Source organism: Odontesthes bonariensis, chromosome 8, assembly GCF_027942865.1.
Source record: "Odontesthes bonariensis isolate fOdoBon6 chromosome 8, fOdoBon6.hap1, whole genome shotgun sequence".
NCBI classification, from domain to species: Eukaryota; Metazoa; Chordata; class Actinopteri; order Atheriniformes; family Atherinopsidae; genus Odontesthes; species Odontesthes bonariensis.
This window is the reverse complement of record NC_134513.1, coordinates 10,115,975-10,131,732: the sequence shown is the minus strand read 5'-3', so window position 1 is coordinate 10,131,732 and position 15,758 is coordinate 10,115,975. Positions and strand designations below refer to the sequence as shown.

Sequence of the window (15,758 nt, the reverse complement as noted above, 5' to 3'; positions counted from 1 at the left end):
GTTGTTTTAGTATTTGGTGGACCTATTTTTCCAGACACCGTTGAATAGCAGCAGCAAGACATCCAGCCACTAGGTGGCGATAGTGCGTTGTTTGTGTACAATACAAATCAATGAAGACGGACAATAATGGTAATATAACTTCTCTGGAAGCGTATTTCGCGGTGATTTTCGAGCCAACGTATCGCTGTCCACCACAGACCACACGGTGAGTTTCATGTCTCTGCAAACGAAAGTTTAATGCCGTTTTATGATTGTTTGCTTGAGTGGTCATTGACTCAATGCAAAGGTGGGTGGGCTGCAGCAGTGGATACCTAAATGCTCCGTTCAGCACCAAATGTCCAAATTGTGATCAGAACATCTATAATTCACCCCAGACTACCTAAAAACAGGGCTTAATCTGCAAAATAGCGAACTTCCCCTTTAAGTATCAATACTAGAAACATGGAACACTCCAGGAATAAATGAGTCAGGAGTGTTTGTATGGGCTAAACAAAGGAGAAAGTTGGTTACCTGTGTGCACTGTTAAAGGTCAATAAGTAAAAAAAGAAAACTTGAGCCTACCTTTGTCCTGATGCCGTTGCTATGGGAGACGGGCCATTGGGTGGACGGGGCTCATCGCAGGTACTCATTTCCATCACCACTTTATCCAGAGTCTGAAAGAGCAGGCGAGTCATACCTTACCAACAAAAAAAACCATTGCCATAATCAAATTATCCATCTGTAGAAGACAGATTTTTTTTTTTCTATTTCACACTTTAATCTGGCGATGCTCTACCTGCAAGAGTTATTCAGCAAACTGCAATGTCAGACTGTAATAGCTTGATTAAAATAAATGTAGAAATAACTATTTGTCTCTACTCTTGATAAGGTGGATGGATGAAGACCTGAGGCTGCCTCCATGGTGTTAGAAGAGAACTTGGTAACCTTGAGAAAAGGGCAAACTTTGCTTGAAATTTTGAACAAATACAACTTGCAGGTCTGTCCTCTCTGCTGTGCTTCAGCTCTGCCTCCCAACACTCTTCCCTGTAAAGGAGGCTGTCACGTACACACAGGTTAAGTTGCTCTGGGGGCTATGGCTATGTAAACTGGCTGTTTTCACTCAGCCATGGTGGAAGACTGTCTACCTCACGTTTCACTGTCAGGACAGCAATTAAAGCAAGAGGTTATTTCTATTCAATTTACCCAGCTTTGCTTTAGCTTTCCATCAAAAAAAAGCAGTACACTGCAACAAGAAATAAATCACAAACAAAAATTTTCAATGTTGTACACGCCATCTTCAGACAGCAGCTTTTCCTAAAGAATAAGATCTCTTGATTATTATCATAATGTTGCATAATAGTTTATAGTTGTGCTATTGTTGGTATTATGACTCGCTGTTCTAAAGTATAGTGACTAATGGTCCATGTAACAAAGCGCTGTCACTGTACCATCTTACACAAAGCACTTATAGGGTGAATTCTCAGAGTAGGGCCTTTTAACACATACTGCTGGGATAGTTTTCTGGTCCACTCGTGTGTTGCTATAACAACTTGCACAACATATCACTCAAGACAATAAGCCTCTGAAAGTGTATATGAGGACAAAGAACAACACACAACATTCAGGTTTTGTGTAATTATGTTAGAGATCGAGCAGAATGCTGGTTTCCAGCAGCTTTGTGTTGTTGCAAGGAATCCCAGCCACCTGGGGACTGGGACCAGCGTCGCCAGCAGTCTGTTAACCCGACACCTGCTCCCTGCTTACTGAGGTGGCAGCCATTAGGGAGAACCTGGCAGCCATGGCGTAGGTGCAAAGTACAATTAAGCAGAAATGTCAGAGACATGACAAAGAAAATGGCAGCTTTGTGACGGCTTGGCTGAGGAGATAAACCAGGCTATGGATGCGCAATTGAACACACTCATACACATCAAAACTACAAGTGCATAAAAGGTTGCCATAACTGCCACTTGAAGAAGAAATATCATAAAATCCCCTCCAACATTCTCCAGCAGCTTATAGGCGTCTACAGTCCTGCCCTTGAGTCTTCAATGCCGTAATCTGAGAGGTGAACTTTTAAAACTACATAATTTACAACAACAATTTAATTTCTTTTTTAAATCAACAGTTTCTGCTTGTAAAAAGGAGACTAAATGATCACAAAAGTTTACGAAGTTATCTGTGTTAACTTACCAAAGTGATTGGGTGAGTCTTCAGTTTTGTCCATGGTATCTGTCGGTGAAAACAGAACAGTGACACAGCGTTTCAGTCTCAAAGTATTCTTTCTGTCTTCAAAGGAAACCTTTTTCAACTTTTGAGTCTCAAAAACTGATAGTTGTCAAAGTGCAATGGGCAATTCAAGTTAAATGTAATCAAACCACACAGAACTAGGCATGATTAACAAAAAAGGGGTGTAGACTGACAGGCAGTCCTTTCATTTAGCTCAATTAATCGCCTTGATTCATGTCTGTGTCAAATTATACAGTAAAAGGCATTAAATGCTTGTGTTAAACTGCTTTTTTTTTTTCACCCCAGAGAGTGGCGTGTACTTTGAGATGTTATAAATCAGTAAACGCTCAGGATTTGCAGCTTTAATTGAATTAGATACATTTCATTTGCCTTGCCTCTGTCATTAAAATGCTGATAGGAACCAGAAGGGGTGCCAACTCACGTCTTACACTTTGACAGATCATAGCATAACACTGACAGCTATAAATGGATGTAGGCCCATTTTTATTCTGTGAGCTTTATCAAACCAGGCCGATCAATAAATAACAAAAATATGAATAATAAGAGTATTTTGAACTGAAAAGGTGACGGCGTTGGGTTTAGCTCCTCTGTAACAGGAACATACCAAAGAAGTGAGGAAGTGAGATAAACATCTGTGTTCTCATTTTGTTTGTTATCCGTTATGATGTGAAAACCGAAAAACACTGTGGGCTGTATCCAGGCAGTTCAAAAAGTTTCAGTACACCAACTGCTCTCTTCACTGAGAAATCCAATGCGCCACAAAGCCTTACTGTAAATGATGCGACTATTACAGCTGCATTACACACAGTGTCAGTGGCACAGCAAACACAAGAGGCCGCTTTGTTCAAGCCTGCAGAATAATTAGGACCAAGTCAGCAATCAAGAACACACAAAGTACAGTTTGTTGTGTTATTCATTAACTAAATGACCACTAAAATAGAAGTGAAACATTAACACATACAAACAACAAGAATGTTGAGAAATGCAGTTAGGAGCCTAAACAGCAAGCGGTGGGGTGGAGAGGGACAAGAAGAGGTGGAAAAATGGACCTTGCTCTGAATGAAAGTGCAGTCATGAAGAAAATTATAAAGCTCCATTCACTGTTTCCAGGGTGTGTCAGAGTGTGCTCCAAGAAATGGCACTTGGCTGATGACCACAGGGGAATTAGACAGTGCCAGCTGAGAGTATGTGCGCAGCAAAGAGTAAACACAGGCCACAGGTCCGCCTGGAAACTCGGTGTACATGGAGGTAAAGCTTAAAAAAAATTTAAAAATCCATGCATAAACGGCATTTGCCTTTCACTTTCAGTGAGAAACATCTTCAGTGAGAGATATCAGCAGAAAGGAATGCTTATTAAGCCAAAAACAGAGGCGGATTATTCTAGGGCTCGTTTCTGCCGACTTCCAAAGATATGGTAAAAGCATAAATTATTCTTATTTATTAAAATTTAAGAACTATTTAAGATTTCCTTGCCATTTGTGTGTGCAGTGCATCAAATGATGTCTTATGAGGATTCACCTGGGCACCTTGTGGCCTTTGTGTCCACCATGAACTGAAGCAGTTGAATCAAGGGGTGAACTTAGTTTTTGCTGATTCTACATTTCATGTCCTGAATCCTAAAACCTAAGAAATAAATGAGGGTGCACTTTTTTTTTTTTTTTTTAAATCACGTGAGTGTATCAAAGTTTCAAATCCAGCGATGGGCACCATGGGCACGCTCACCCTGATGGCAGCCTTGTTGCAGAACACGCGGTTGATGGCCAGCCAGGTGGGCAGGTCCAGCAAGCTCTGAAGAACCTCTTCGTCCAGCTCCAGGTTGGTGAGCTGGCCCTCACCCTTCAGCGTGCTCAGGTTGATCTTGTCCGGCGACAGGTTCTTAGCAAACCTACGAAGCAACGAGGAGCAGAGTGAAACTTCAAGGCTGAAAACATGTATTGAAACTGGACTGTTGGCAAACCAACAATCCAAGCAAACAAACTCCAGTTGCTATGCTTTAGGTGTATGGGAAGCTGATAGCAAGACACACACAAACACATTAATGAAACCATAAAACGCACTATGTGTCCTTATAGCAACATTTTGATCAAGATACAGCAGAATACACAGGTCACAATTTAGTTACTCTTCAATTCAATCTTGGAGACGATTAACTGGCAACAAAAAAATGAAATGAACGCTTCATAAAACTAAAACTAGAATAATTTTAGTAGCCAATTTAAGATTCCTGGATAAATGCTTTTTTTTTTTTGTTTTGTTTTTTTAATCAAGAAAGCACAAAGTAAGATACTTTAAATACAATATCTTGAATTGTTTTCTTTTCTTTTTAACTAAACAGAACCCACCCACCCACAACAACCATATACTGCTGTAAAGGAAAAAAAATAAATAAATAAAATTCATAAGCATAAATAGCAAAGTTAAATAAATGAACATTGCCATAAATTAAATAAATAAATAGATAAAAGAAAAAAACATTAATAATGATAGTAGTTATGCTAGTAAGAATAAAAGTGTCCATAATGTAATGACAAAATTAAGAAGAAAATAAATAAACAAACACTAATAATAATGAAGATAAAAAATAATGACAGACAATGGGGGCATTATATATCCATGTACATGTCAATGATTAGGCAAGGTCAAATGTATATCTATCTCAGGGCTACATAGGCTTATGGAAGGGCCTTAAGATTTTTAAAGTATTCAATTAGAGGTTCCCACATTTTGTAAAATTGTTTTGTTGAGCCTTTAGAAAAGTATTTAATTTTCTCTAATTTAAAAAAAAAAAAACATTAATTCAGTGAGCCAGACAGACACTTTGGGTGGTTCAGGGGATTTCCAATGTAAAACTAAATTTCTACGGGCTGTCAAAGAAGCAAAGGCAAACGCGTTCATCTTATCAATGGGTAGCATGTGCTCATCAACCGACACTCCAAAGATGGCCATATCTGCTGACGGTTTGACTTTGGTGTTAAATGCAACATTTAATATTTTACAGATAGCTGGCCAAAATTCAGTTAACTTAGGACAATTCCAAAACATATGGGTCATATTTGCTGGAGCAGAATTGCAACGCTCACACCTGTCATCAATGTCATCGTAAATTCTTGAGAGTTTAGATTTAGTATAGTAAATTCTATGAAAGACTTTGAACTGTATCAGGCTAAGCCGGGCACAGGATGATGTTCCGTTAATTCTTTCCTGAGCACGTTCCCAGAAGTATCCAGGAATTTCAGAGCAAAGTTCTTCAGACCATGCCGTTCTAAGCCCATCTAATGACGTTTCCTGAAGAGAGATAATTATATTTGAGATGTTTGTGATATGCCTCATCAAATGCATAGGGTTACGCAAAATCTTCTCAAGTCCTGAGTCTGCTGGAAAAGCAGGAAACGTTGTACTATGGCTTTGAATAAAATGACGGACCTGAAAATATCTAAATTGGTCAGATTTTTGTAAGTGGAATTTGGCAGAGAGGTCAGTGAAATTGGCGAAAATACCATCTAAATAGAAACGGTCGCATGTATCCAAACCTTTCCTCCTCCATAGGGTAAAGGTGTGGTCTATTCTGGCAGCAGGAAAAAGGTGATTATTACAAATAGGGCTGTATACAGAAAAATCTTTTAGTTTGAAATGTTGTCTGAATTGTGTCCATATCCTAAGAGTAGAAGATACCACAGGGCTAGAAGTGAATTTAGAAGGCGAAAGTGGTAATCCGGCATTGACCAAAGCAGGAAGTGAAGTAGAGGTGCAGGAGTTTGCCTCAATCTTACACCAATCCAGCTGTGGACTCTGGTACCAATATATAACTTTTTGAATATTAGATGCCCAGTAGTAATTTCTCATATTAGGTAGTGCCAGGCCACCCTTATCCCTGGGCATTTCTAAAAACTCTCTGCGGATTCTAGCATTTTTATTTGCCCAAAGAAAAGAGGAGATCAATTTATTTAAAGATTGGAAAAAAGAATTAGACAAAAATATTGGGAGACATTGAAACAGATACAAAAAACGGGGTAAGACATTCATTTTTATACAACTAACTTTACCTGGAAGAGATAAATAGAGACCAGACCATCTCTTAAAATCAGCTTCCAATTTGAGCAAGAGGGGTTTGAAGTTCTTTTCATAGAGATCAGAAAAAACACGGGTGATGTGTATGCCTAAATATTTAAATCCAGACTTTGATATATGGAAAGGGAACACATTGTCTGGTAACTGAAGGGCCAAATTATTAATTGGAAAGCATTCACTCTTGGAGAAGTTTAATTTGTAACCAGAGAAAAGCCCAAAGTCATTAAGGATATTGACAATATTAGGAATACATGATACTGGGTCAGAAATATACAAAAGTAAGTCATCAGCATATGATACCGTACATGCTTGTTTTTGACCAAATAACCTGTACTTAAGTCGCAGTGTGAGATTTGAGAGGATAAGGTGCCAAAACTCATTCTTCTGTATGAGCCAGTATTGATATTTCTAACCACAGAGTCTTGCAATAATTTGTAAAGATGCTTTTCACCCAAAGTAAAGAGGCCTTAACACACAAACATGAAGCCAATGACCTCGGTGTTTTCTGCCCTCATTCCCAGCTGGGCTAATAGTTAATAGTTAAGAGGAGTGGCCAGATACTAAATGGCTTATTGACCCATGAATCTCTACAGACCAGTCTAATGGATTCTTTTACTAATCTCATTTGCGATACCCGTCGACATGACGTTTGAACTTCAGTTCTACTCAAACACAAGATCTGAGCTGAAAGTTTATCTAAAATTGCGTCAAGAAAAAAAAAAGACAACCGCTTGCTCTGTACACACAAATAGTACAGTAGGCTTAAGCGTATTACTTGGCTAATCTCTCACACAGAAATAGTATGTATCTGTCAACACAACAGGGCTGGATCAAAGCTCAGAGTTTTACACCCAACACACACATCAACTTGTCAGTAATTATCGAGGCTGCAACGTCAAGCTAATGACCGATTCTGCATCGTTAAAACTTCAAGCACTAAGTATTTAAGACTTACTTCAGTACGTGGGAATTCCTTAAATTGTGATGACTCAAAACTATGCTGAATGGGGTAGTTTACAGGTAAGTTATAAGGGATGTTATCACATTTTAGCCTGGTTCTATATCTTTCAAATACAGGCCAGCAATGTTGTCTCATCGCAAGCAGCTAAACATCAATTAAACTAAGTTCGGTAAAATTATCACCACATTAGTTTTGGACAAAAAGATACTCAAGTCAAGCATACTGTGACCTCACAAAACACATTTGTGGCCGTGACTCAAGACTTAATGACAAAGATTGACTTTACTTGTCTTAATGTTCTGCAGAAATTAAGAAGACAACATGCATTTTTAGCTATTGCAAACCGGTAATTACCACTCGGTAACTGGATAGTGTTAAGGGACACAAAAGCTTTTTGTTCTTTATATTTTGACTCTTTTGGGCTTGAAGGCTCTAAAGGAGACCAAAGAAGGTGTGCCGGAGTCAGTACCTGCGGCCTGAAAGAAACGTTTGTCCAGAGAGCAGAGCTTTTTGATTCAAGCCCCCTTTTTAAATGATTTAGTCTGTCAATTTCTTGCTCCTTTCCATTCAACACCTTCTCCTGGCAGTGTTGGGATCTTCTCCAGTTCAACATGTCTGTAAATTATTCAGCGGCCGAGGCATAGACGCAGCCTCAACGCAGCGGAACAAGACAAAACGCGCTCGCACAGACAAAACATGAAGAAGAAGATGTGCGCATGCACTGGCATGGGTATACATGCTCTCAGATAGAAATGCATTTAGTTTGGCACTGAGAATGTTGGTGCTGGAGTTTCTCAGTCTTCTGACCAGTGAAATTATTCATCCCGGCTGCTGATCAAGTATCAACCAGCTAGCCAGCTACTTTGGCTCGCTCTCTTGCTCTTTATCTGGCTTCTCAGCCTCTCATGGGTCACCTTTTGCTTCCTCTGTCCTTCTTCCAAATCCTAAATAAATGCTCTAATTTAAAAAAAAAAAAACTGTTGTCATCAGTTTTGTTAATATCTAGCTATTTAAGACACAAAAAAAGGCAAACTAGACAGGCAGATCTTTGTCATCACCGAAATAAGTAAAGGGGATTAAGTTCCCACAATGTGATATTTCCCTTTCTTCTCTGCTCACCAGAGTTCAGCCATTATTCCAGTCAGCAGGGTCAAGCTCACCAGACCAAATCCAGGTTCATAAAGAGATTAGTGAAAACTACTGGGCATAGTGGGGGTCTGTCCGCCTCTCATAAAAAACTTTAACCACTAAAGGGCTAAATCCGAGCCAACTTTCCTCTTTTTAAAGACGTACGTTTCTCATGCGACGCTTATCTGACCAGTTTCAGGCTCAAGGTTCTTTTCCAACAGACATTATTTCTTCAATCTTCAAAGTTTTAAGATGGAAAAAAACAGCCGATCCATCGCCGAACGCTTGACTTCGTTGCTGCTCAAAAAGCACTTTTTGCTTAGAATTCTTTTTTGAGTTGAAATCCAACACACCACATTCTGAGTTGGCTTGATGGCAATCATATGTTTTGATGCCATGCGTGACCATAGCCGTCAAATGCACACGCTGATGCCAGCTGTTAACGTGGCCTTTGTCTTACAATTTGTGTGTAATTTTGCTCAACTGAACCTGCAGATGTCCGCAACTTGGGGCTGATCTTGCAACTTTTTCCTTAACCGCATACTGAGCGCAGGCTTTGGCCCGCCGTGCTGTGTGCTAATGTCTGTGGATGTGGTCGATGGAAACAGCCCTCTGATGATGCATTTGTGGCGCAGCCTGATGACATGGATGCCAGACAGAGATTGTGGCCAGAGTGACTCAGAAAACAACCGGCTTATTTTAGCATCCAAGACTGACGCGCCATAAAGAAATCAGGGGAAAGAAACAAATAAAAGATGACAAAAAAGAAGAGGAGGAAACATCCTTGGTGCATTCCTGTGTTACATAAAGATTTCCAGGAGAAAAAAATAAAAAATGAAAGAAAGAAAGCATCTGGGATCTTTTCCCACCAAAGCTCATTGGCTAAATGACAAAACATGGACAACATGACTTAAAAATGTGCCTCCAAATTCTTCACTTGTGCATTTAGTATCAACAGAGTGTGCTGAGACTGCAGCACAAATACTTTTAACAAGCGTATTGATCCAAACCAAAAAGTCTTTGAAAAATGTTTAACGGTTAAGACAGCTCATTAAAAAAAGGCTCTAGTGTCCTGTATAAAGCAAGCCTCCTACATATCAAAACTGGTTTTACAGCAGTGAGATGTGGTGTTGTTGGAGAGCAGCAGTACTGCAGGGCTTGGAGGCTGCCTGCCTACAACGTGGGTTCCTTGGGAAATCAATGTAAGCCCTAAAACTACCTCACCTAAAAATAGCAGGTAGTAACTCACATGTTTCCTAATTACCAGCTGGTGTTGTGTACCATCTTTACCCAATACTCACCTTACTACTTCTTTTTAGCCTGCTCTCACAACACAAGCTTGATTAAATATGGTAAACATGATGGACTATTCGAAGACCTTTTAATAATTTAATGGTTCATGCGGCTATATTAGTGAATCGATCAAGGGTCATAAAATTCCTCTTCCAAAGATAACGGACACTTGAAAGCTGTTAACATTCTGTTAGCCACGACAAGCTACTGTAAAAAATAAAAAAATAAACTGCAGAAAAGGAATCCAGTAGATAAATAATAGAAAAATAAATCATCTTTGATAAGCCTTAAATTTATCTGGTTCCAAGCTCTTCTTTTATACTGAAAACTTTATCAAAGTACATTGAATATCCTGAGCTTTTGGGCAGTTTATCTGGAAAAAAAAGCATCACCTGAAGTACAACATGGAATAAACAATTAGTTAAGTGAGATTAACTAGCTGAGATTATAAAGTAATATCTTAAATGGGTAAAAAAAAAAAAAAAAAACTGAAAACAACTCAGGCTGAAGTGGTACACTTAGGTGGAAAAATGTAATGAAAAGAAACTGTTTTTTGTCAGGAAAACACATGCTACCAGCACCGGGTTAGAGAGGCTAAATCACAACCTCATCTTAATCAGTAGGCAGCCTCTCTAGTTATCATAAAGTCCAAAGACTTTATGATAACTTAGTGAACTTATTTCATTGTTTACTACATCTAATTACAAAGTCCAATGTCATTGGATTATCTAGTGTAGGCTTAACAGTTTTGAGGTTGATTTGATCCATTTGTTGATCAGTTCTTTCATAAAGCAAACTGTTTTTCTATAAGTACCCCCCACCCTCTTGTCTTTTCGGATAAATCCATTTACTTTAATTCAAGTTTCTTCTCAAAATATTCGCCCTCTCATCTGGCTACAAATGCATCGGTTTATTCATTTAATTTCTTTCTGTATTTTCAGACCCTTTGTTTGTAATAGTTAAGGCACATATAATATAAAGCCAGAATTCCCAGTTCAGCTGACGACTCAACTTCCGTCACACGTCACTCCCCCTCCATTTCCTTAGAGCTAATCAAATAAAAAGTAATACAAATGTCTCATCAAGAAGGTTTCTAGCCTACAACCTCAACTCCTGTAAAAACACCTCCACACACAGCCACACAAAGGCAAAATGTCAAAGTTGAGTGGGGTTTTTTTGGCACTCAAGAGTCGTGGAATATTTATGACTATGTGAAGGTCGCGAAAAGGTTAGAGAACAATCCCAGACCCTGGTTACGTAGTAACTGACGATGCCAAAGTCTGGAGGGGCCCAAGCCAAATGTCGTTCTCTCTCGCACACACACACACGCTCGGTATACAAGTGCTTCACAGCCTCGCAATGATTAGACACCCACAGCACAGCACTCAGTCATGACTCATACAATAATAGGCTTCCCACCAGCAGTGAGTGGTAACACTGGGAGTAGTGGAGTTCATCCCTGCAATGCATCATCAGAAAGATACTGTAGAACGGAAAGAGACGGGCTCATCATGACAAACACGACAGCAGCAACGCCCCGCTTCACGCTGCAAGGGGCCCTAAATGATAAAGAGCAGACTTGCTCTGCTTACACAAGCTGTACTCCACATTAGATGTAATCAGTATCAATAGATTCTACCATGTCAGCCTGACCACAGGCCTAATCTCCTGGGTCACGAACAGTCTCCTTGCGAAGGTAGTGATAATCTTTGCATTCTTATCCAGTCCATTTAGTTTGAGATGGTCTATCAACTGCTTTGCTTAACCAAAATCCTGCATGTCGCTGCTAACGGCTCAAAATTGCTGCATACCCATGTGACAGTGGATGTAAATCATGTGGTCCTGTGACATTAATAAGCTTACACTGAGCAAAAGCAAAGGTGCATTTTCAAGACACATAATTCTCAAATGAGATGAAATGAACACTCTCCTTTAGAGTGTGACTGGCCATGTTTAACGGTGTTAAGCTTTCTTACCATACATCTATATTTGCATATATGTGTGTGTGTAACGGGATCTAACAGACTGGCTCTGAGCCAGAGTCCTGTCGATACCCAAACTCGTCCGACTATAACACAGACAAACACACACTTTGTGTCAACTTGCCCCCAGAGGCTACCTGAATTTGACCTTCTGTGAAACACTTTATTGATTCACTTTCACATCAGGTCAACAAACGCATGTCATGACAGAATATTCTGAAACTGGTGCAAAGTCACACACACTTCTTCTAACAACTCACATTGCACAAAGAGGCCCTCTCAACTACTCTAACGTGCCCCGCTCGCCTCGGTGCATTTGTCTCAGCTCGGGGAGGAAGAGCCATTGCAGACTTCGAGGTCAGTGGAGTGTGAGGATGTGCTGCCACCTCACCAATAGTCTCACCCTGATCACAGACAGTATTGGGAAGACGTGTGTCCTCTGCAACAGTGAAAAATGGAGGCTGGGTTGATGTGTTGACACCCACAACATAATCTGTAGTTGTGTAAACACATCCACAATGTGTATACAAAAGCTATAGCAGTACGAGCTATTCCTGGTTGATGCTGATGATGAAGCAGCACAAAGCTGCAACTGAGCAGAGTCATCCGAGCACACATAACAATCACCCTACTGAGGCCGTATTCACACTGTGGAGTAAATGAGGTAATGCTGCTTTGCCATTCTGACACCAGCACTATTACTGTGACATCATTACAGACAACGGCGCAGGATTGGCCAGCTGGAGGACAGGTCAGCTTCCAGGGAAACCAATCAGGCTGGCACATGGATCAGATGACGAGCCCAAAAAGACAGACAACACCACCGCTCCTCTAGTCATTTCCTGTCAGTAGTGATGCTAACGCTGCTGAGGACGAGCACAGTCATGTGAAAAAAAAACACTTATGCGCCGTCTCAACACACGCAGCAGACACTGTGCATGACACACAAGCTTAACGTGAGTTTCAGCGGCAGTATTATTTGAGCATATGAAATACAAATCCATCCCAACGGTCAGATATTGGGCACAATGAACTCTATGATTTTTTCTTTTCCAAGAACACAAACTGGCAGCATCACGATGACATTTTTTAAGCCCAACTCATCTCTGACAAATGTCATTCCCTGCACATTTAAACATACAAACCTGCCACCATTTTCTCCTATAGTCATTACACTCAACAGTTTAAATAGACTGTTCGGGCTGTAAATGTGAAATGTAATAAATTCTCTTTGTTGTATGAGTCAAGCTCTCCCCCGGAACAAAACAAACAAGCACCAAGAGTCCCTGAGGGACAGTGGAAAAGAATAAATAATGTATGTAAAGCTGCGTGGGGATAAATGCTTCCCATAATAGCATGATATAAAAGAAATAACTAAACGGAGCCCTCTAAAGCCTAGTGGCAGTGCCATTACACAGCTCCTGAAACAATAGTATGTTCATTTATCTCAAGGTACATAATAGGGTGATTGACAATGATTGGACTCTCTATATTTTAAACAACTTTAGCTTGTCTGCTGAAGACATTAAGGGTTAATTTGGACTGGGAACTTAGCCTGATTAACATAGACTTTCAAATCTCTTCGAGATTCTGGTCTGACCAAGACCATAACGAATACGATTCGAAATGGCCTGGTCAACCCGCCTCCCTCGGGTTGCTACTGGTTGAGGCCAGAAAAGGCTGTGCCTAAGCTTAAGCCAATCACACCACTCTTTCCTCTGACGTATGATTTAGCTACCAGCGGGGCTAACTGGTAGATTAAACTCTTACCAAAGCCAGTATCAAGGCAAAACGTCTTTCCTGTCAAGAAATGATTCAAGGGCTGTTCTTTGCTCGATTTTTAACGAGAATCTCCCGTCGAACACTTTCATTACAGCATCTACAGCAGTGTCAAAAGCTTGACGCTGCTCCATGTTGATATTGAATGAAGTGCTTCCGTGTACAATCCATGGGTTGAGCGGCAGTTCAACCACGTCACTACCTTGAACACGCCTCTACCCTGGGCCGTTGGCGCTCCTCAAAGTTGATTGCTTCCCGACAAAGTGGGTGGAGTTCCCATTTTTTCGGGAACTCGAATCCACCTGAATGAGCAGTTTGCCTGAGTAAGTGTAGCAGAGCCGAAGGTGTTGCGTCACTGCGAGGGCGGAGCCTGGGTACTGGGAACTAAGAATGGAGACTTTTTTTTTGTCCCACTTTGATTCTTTTACAACATGTTTTGGTTGACTTGTTTCTGCTCCTTTTCTATTACATTATTTTTGCGTCATTTGGCCACATTTTCCCCATTTTGCATGTTTCTTTGGGGTCATTTTCCGTGTCCTTTTGGTTGTGTTATCTTTCGCTCACCCAGTTTGTGTCTCAGGGGTCATTTTGTGTAAAGTCACGGTCATTTTACAAGTCATTCTCATCATTTTACATCTTTGTCACAATTCAATGCATCTTTGTGATCATTGTGTCAGCCTTAAATGTTGATTTGTCCAACATTTGAGTTGTTTAAAAATCTTTCTGTGATTTGATTTGCATGTAATTCGTTCCTATTTCACTTCCCTATATTTGCAGCATTTCTCTTTTGCTCTCCTTATAGGTCACTTTCAAAAATATAATTATAATGTATTTCTTAGCCAACTGTATCCTCTCGACTCCCAGTTGGCCCATCAAGTGATCTTTCCCTCAAGATAACGGAAAGGGAACAGATAAACCCGTGTAAACATGGCTTTGCCAGCACTAAAACTGCTCCTGACCTCACATCAGAATCTTATACTTCTTTGTAGATATAATCGTCTCTCAGAGATACTTTTTGTGTCGCAGCCTATGTGTTTACAAGCTACCATTCCGTCTGGAGGAAAGCTGAGATTGTTGTTTGACACAATCTGACTCAAGCACTCGACTGGTTCAACCTGCCTTAGCAAATGTCGAGGGATTAGCCGTTCACCAGCTAACCCTCATGCTAACTCGTTAGCTGGTTTATAGCAACCAGGGTTATAGCAAATAGGGTCATAGCAACTCCAAATGCACCTGACAGTCAGATACGTCATGTGTATGTGGGTTAACTCGTATATCCACGACTCTCCCCAGTTATGTCCAGCTAATTTAGATCCTAAAATGAAATTTAAAATTTGGAAAAAGTCGGCAAATGTCTCACTGACAGCGGAGTCTGTGCCTCCCCAAACCCTGCCCGCTAACCATCGCTCAGCACTAACCTGGAGAGATGCTTCAGGATCTGCTTCTTGATGAGCCCAGCCATGGTCAAGCTAATCCGATATCCGAGCCGCCGCCGGGTGTGAGCTGTCTGGCTAGCCTAACCGCTAGCTCTTCCCACTCGCGCTACAAACAAACAGCTCAAATTCTGAAACCCGAGTAAGTCTTCATTTTAGCGGCGTTCCCGCTTTATTATCTGGGCCATAAGGGAGGCGGATAAACGGCATTTCAGACGTCCATGTGTCAGCCCGGCTCGGAGACAAAGCACACCCCGTTAGGCCATATCGCTCAGTTGAACTGATGGGACTCCAAAACGATGCAGATCTCCGCAATATCATTCACCGCCGTACACCTGGGCAGCGTCTGTTGTCACGGCGTCTGGGCGTGGTTTAATGCTGCGTCATGGCCTGTGACACCACTAACACTACAGCAAGTTAAAGCTGGTACAAATAAAATATGCTTTATTAACACGCCAACGGGGGCAATGTAATCAGGGGGGCCCTTGGACCGCAGTCAGCCCTTTTTTCAAGTGACTGTTGACATTATTTGTTTGGCAATGAAACCACCACAAAAGGAGCAAGACAACGAAAAGCAAAATGACATGAAACCACACAGAACTATTTCTAATATCTTCAGTGAGAGAAAAAAAACATTGACAAGGAACTCGAAATAACTCCTTACAGCTTTAATTCGATTCAAAACAATTATAGGGAGGTGTAAAACATCTGCAGAAGACTCAAAACGGACATTAGATAAGCCAAAACAATGGTATTGAGACTCAAAACAAACATAGACCATCAAAAAAACAAGAACTTGATATTTTATGATAGAGATCGAAACAGAAACAAATTTAGTATTTCAATACATTCAACTATTACAAATAAAAATGTATCAGACAGAGAACA

At 40.6% G+C, this 15,758-nt stretch overlaps 1 protein-coding gene across 5 annotated transcripts in view; it reads right to left on the bottom strand.

Moving 5' to 3' along the window:
- The window catches only part of bltp3b (bridge-like lipid transfer protein family member 3B), a 32,501-nt gene extending 17,272 nt beyond the window's left edge, over nt 1–15,229 (bottom strand). For 3 of the 5 annotated variants that reach the window (XM_075471665.1, XM_075471661.1, XM_075471662.1), the window contains exons 1-4: nt 14,856–15,229; nt 3,949–4,111; nt 2,170–2,208; nt 562–653 (exon numbers count right to left, since the gene is read on the bottom strand). In XM_075471665.1, the coding sequence (XP_075327780.1) occupies nt 562–653; nt 2,170–2,208; nt 3,949–4,111; nt 14,856–14,899 (338 nt within the window). In that variant the 5' untranslated portion in view covers nt 14,900–15,229. The remainder of the gene's footprint in view (nt 1–561; nt 654–2,169; nt 2,209–3,948; nt 4,112–14,855) is intronic. The other 2 variants (XM_075471663.1, XM_075471664.1) reach the window with 1 other exon arrangement.
- Between the last annotated feature and the right edge of the window lie 529 nt (nt 15,230–15,758).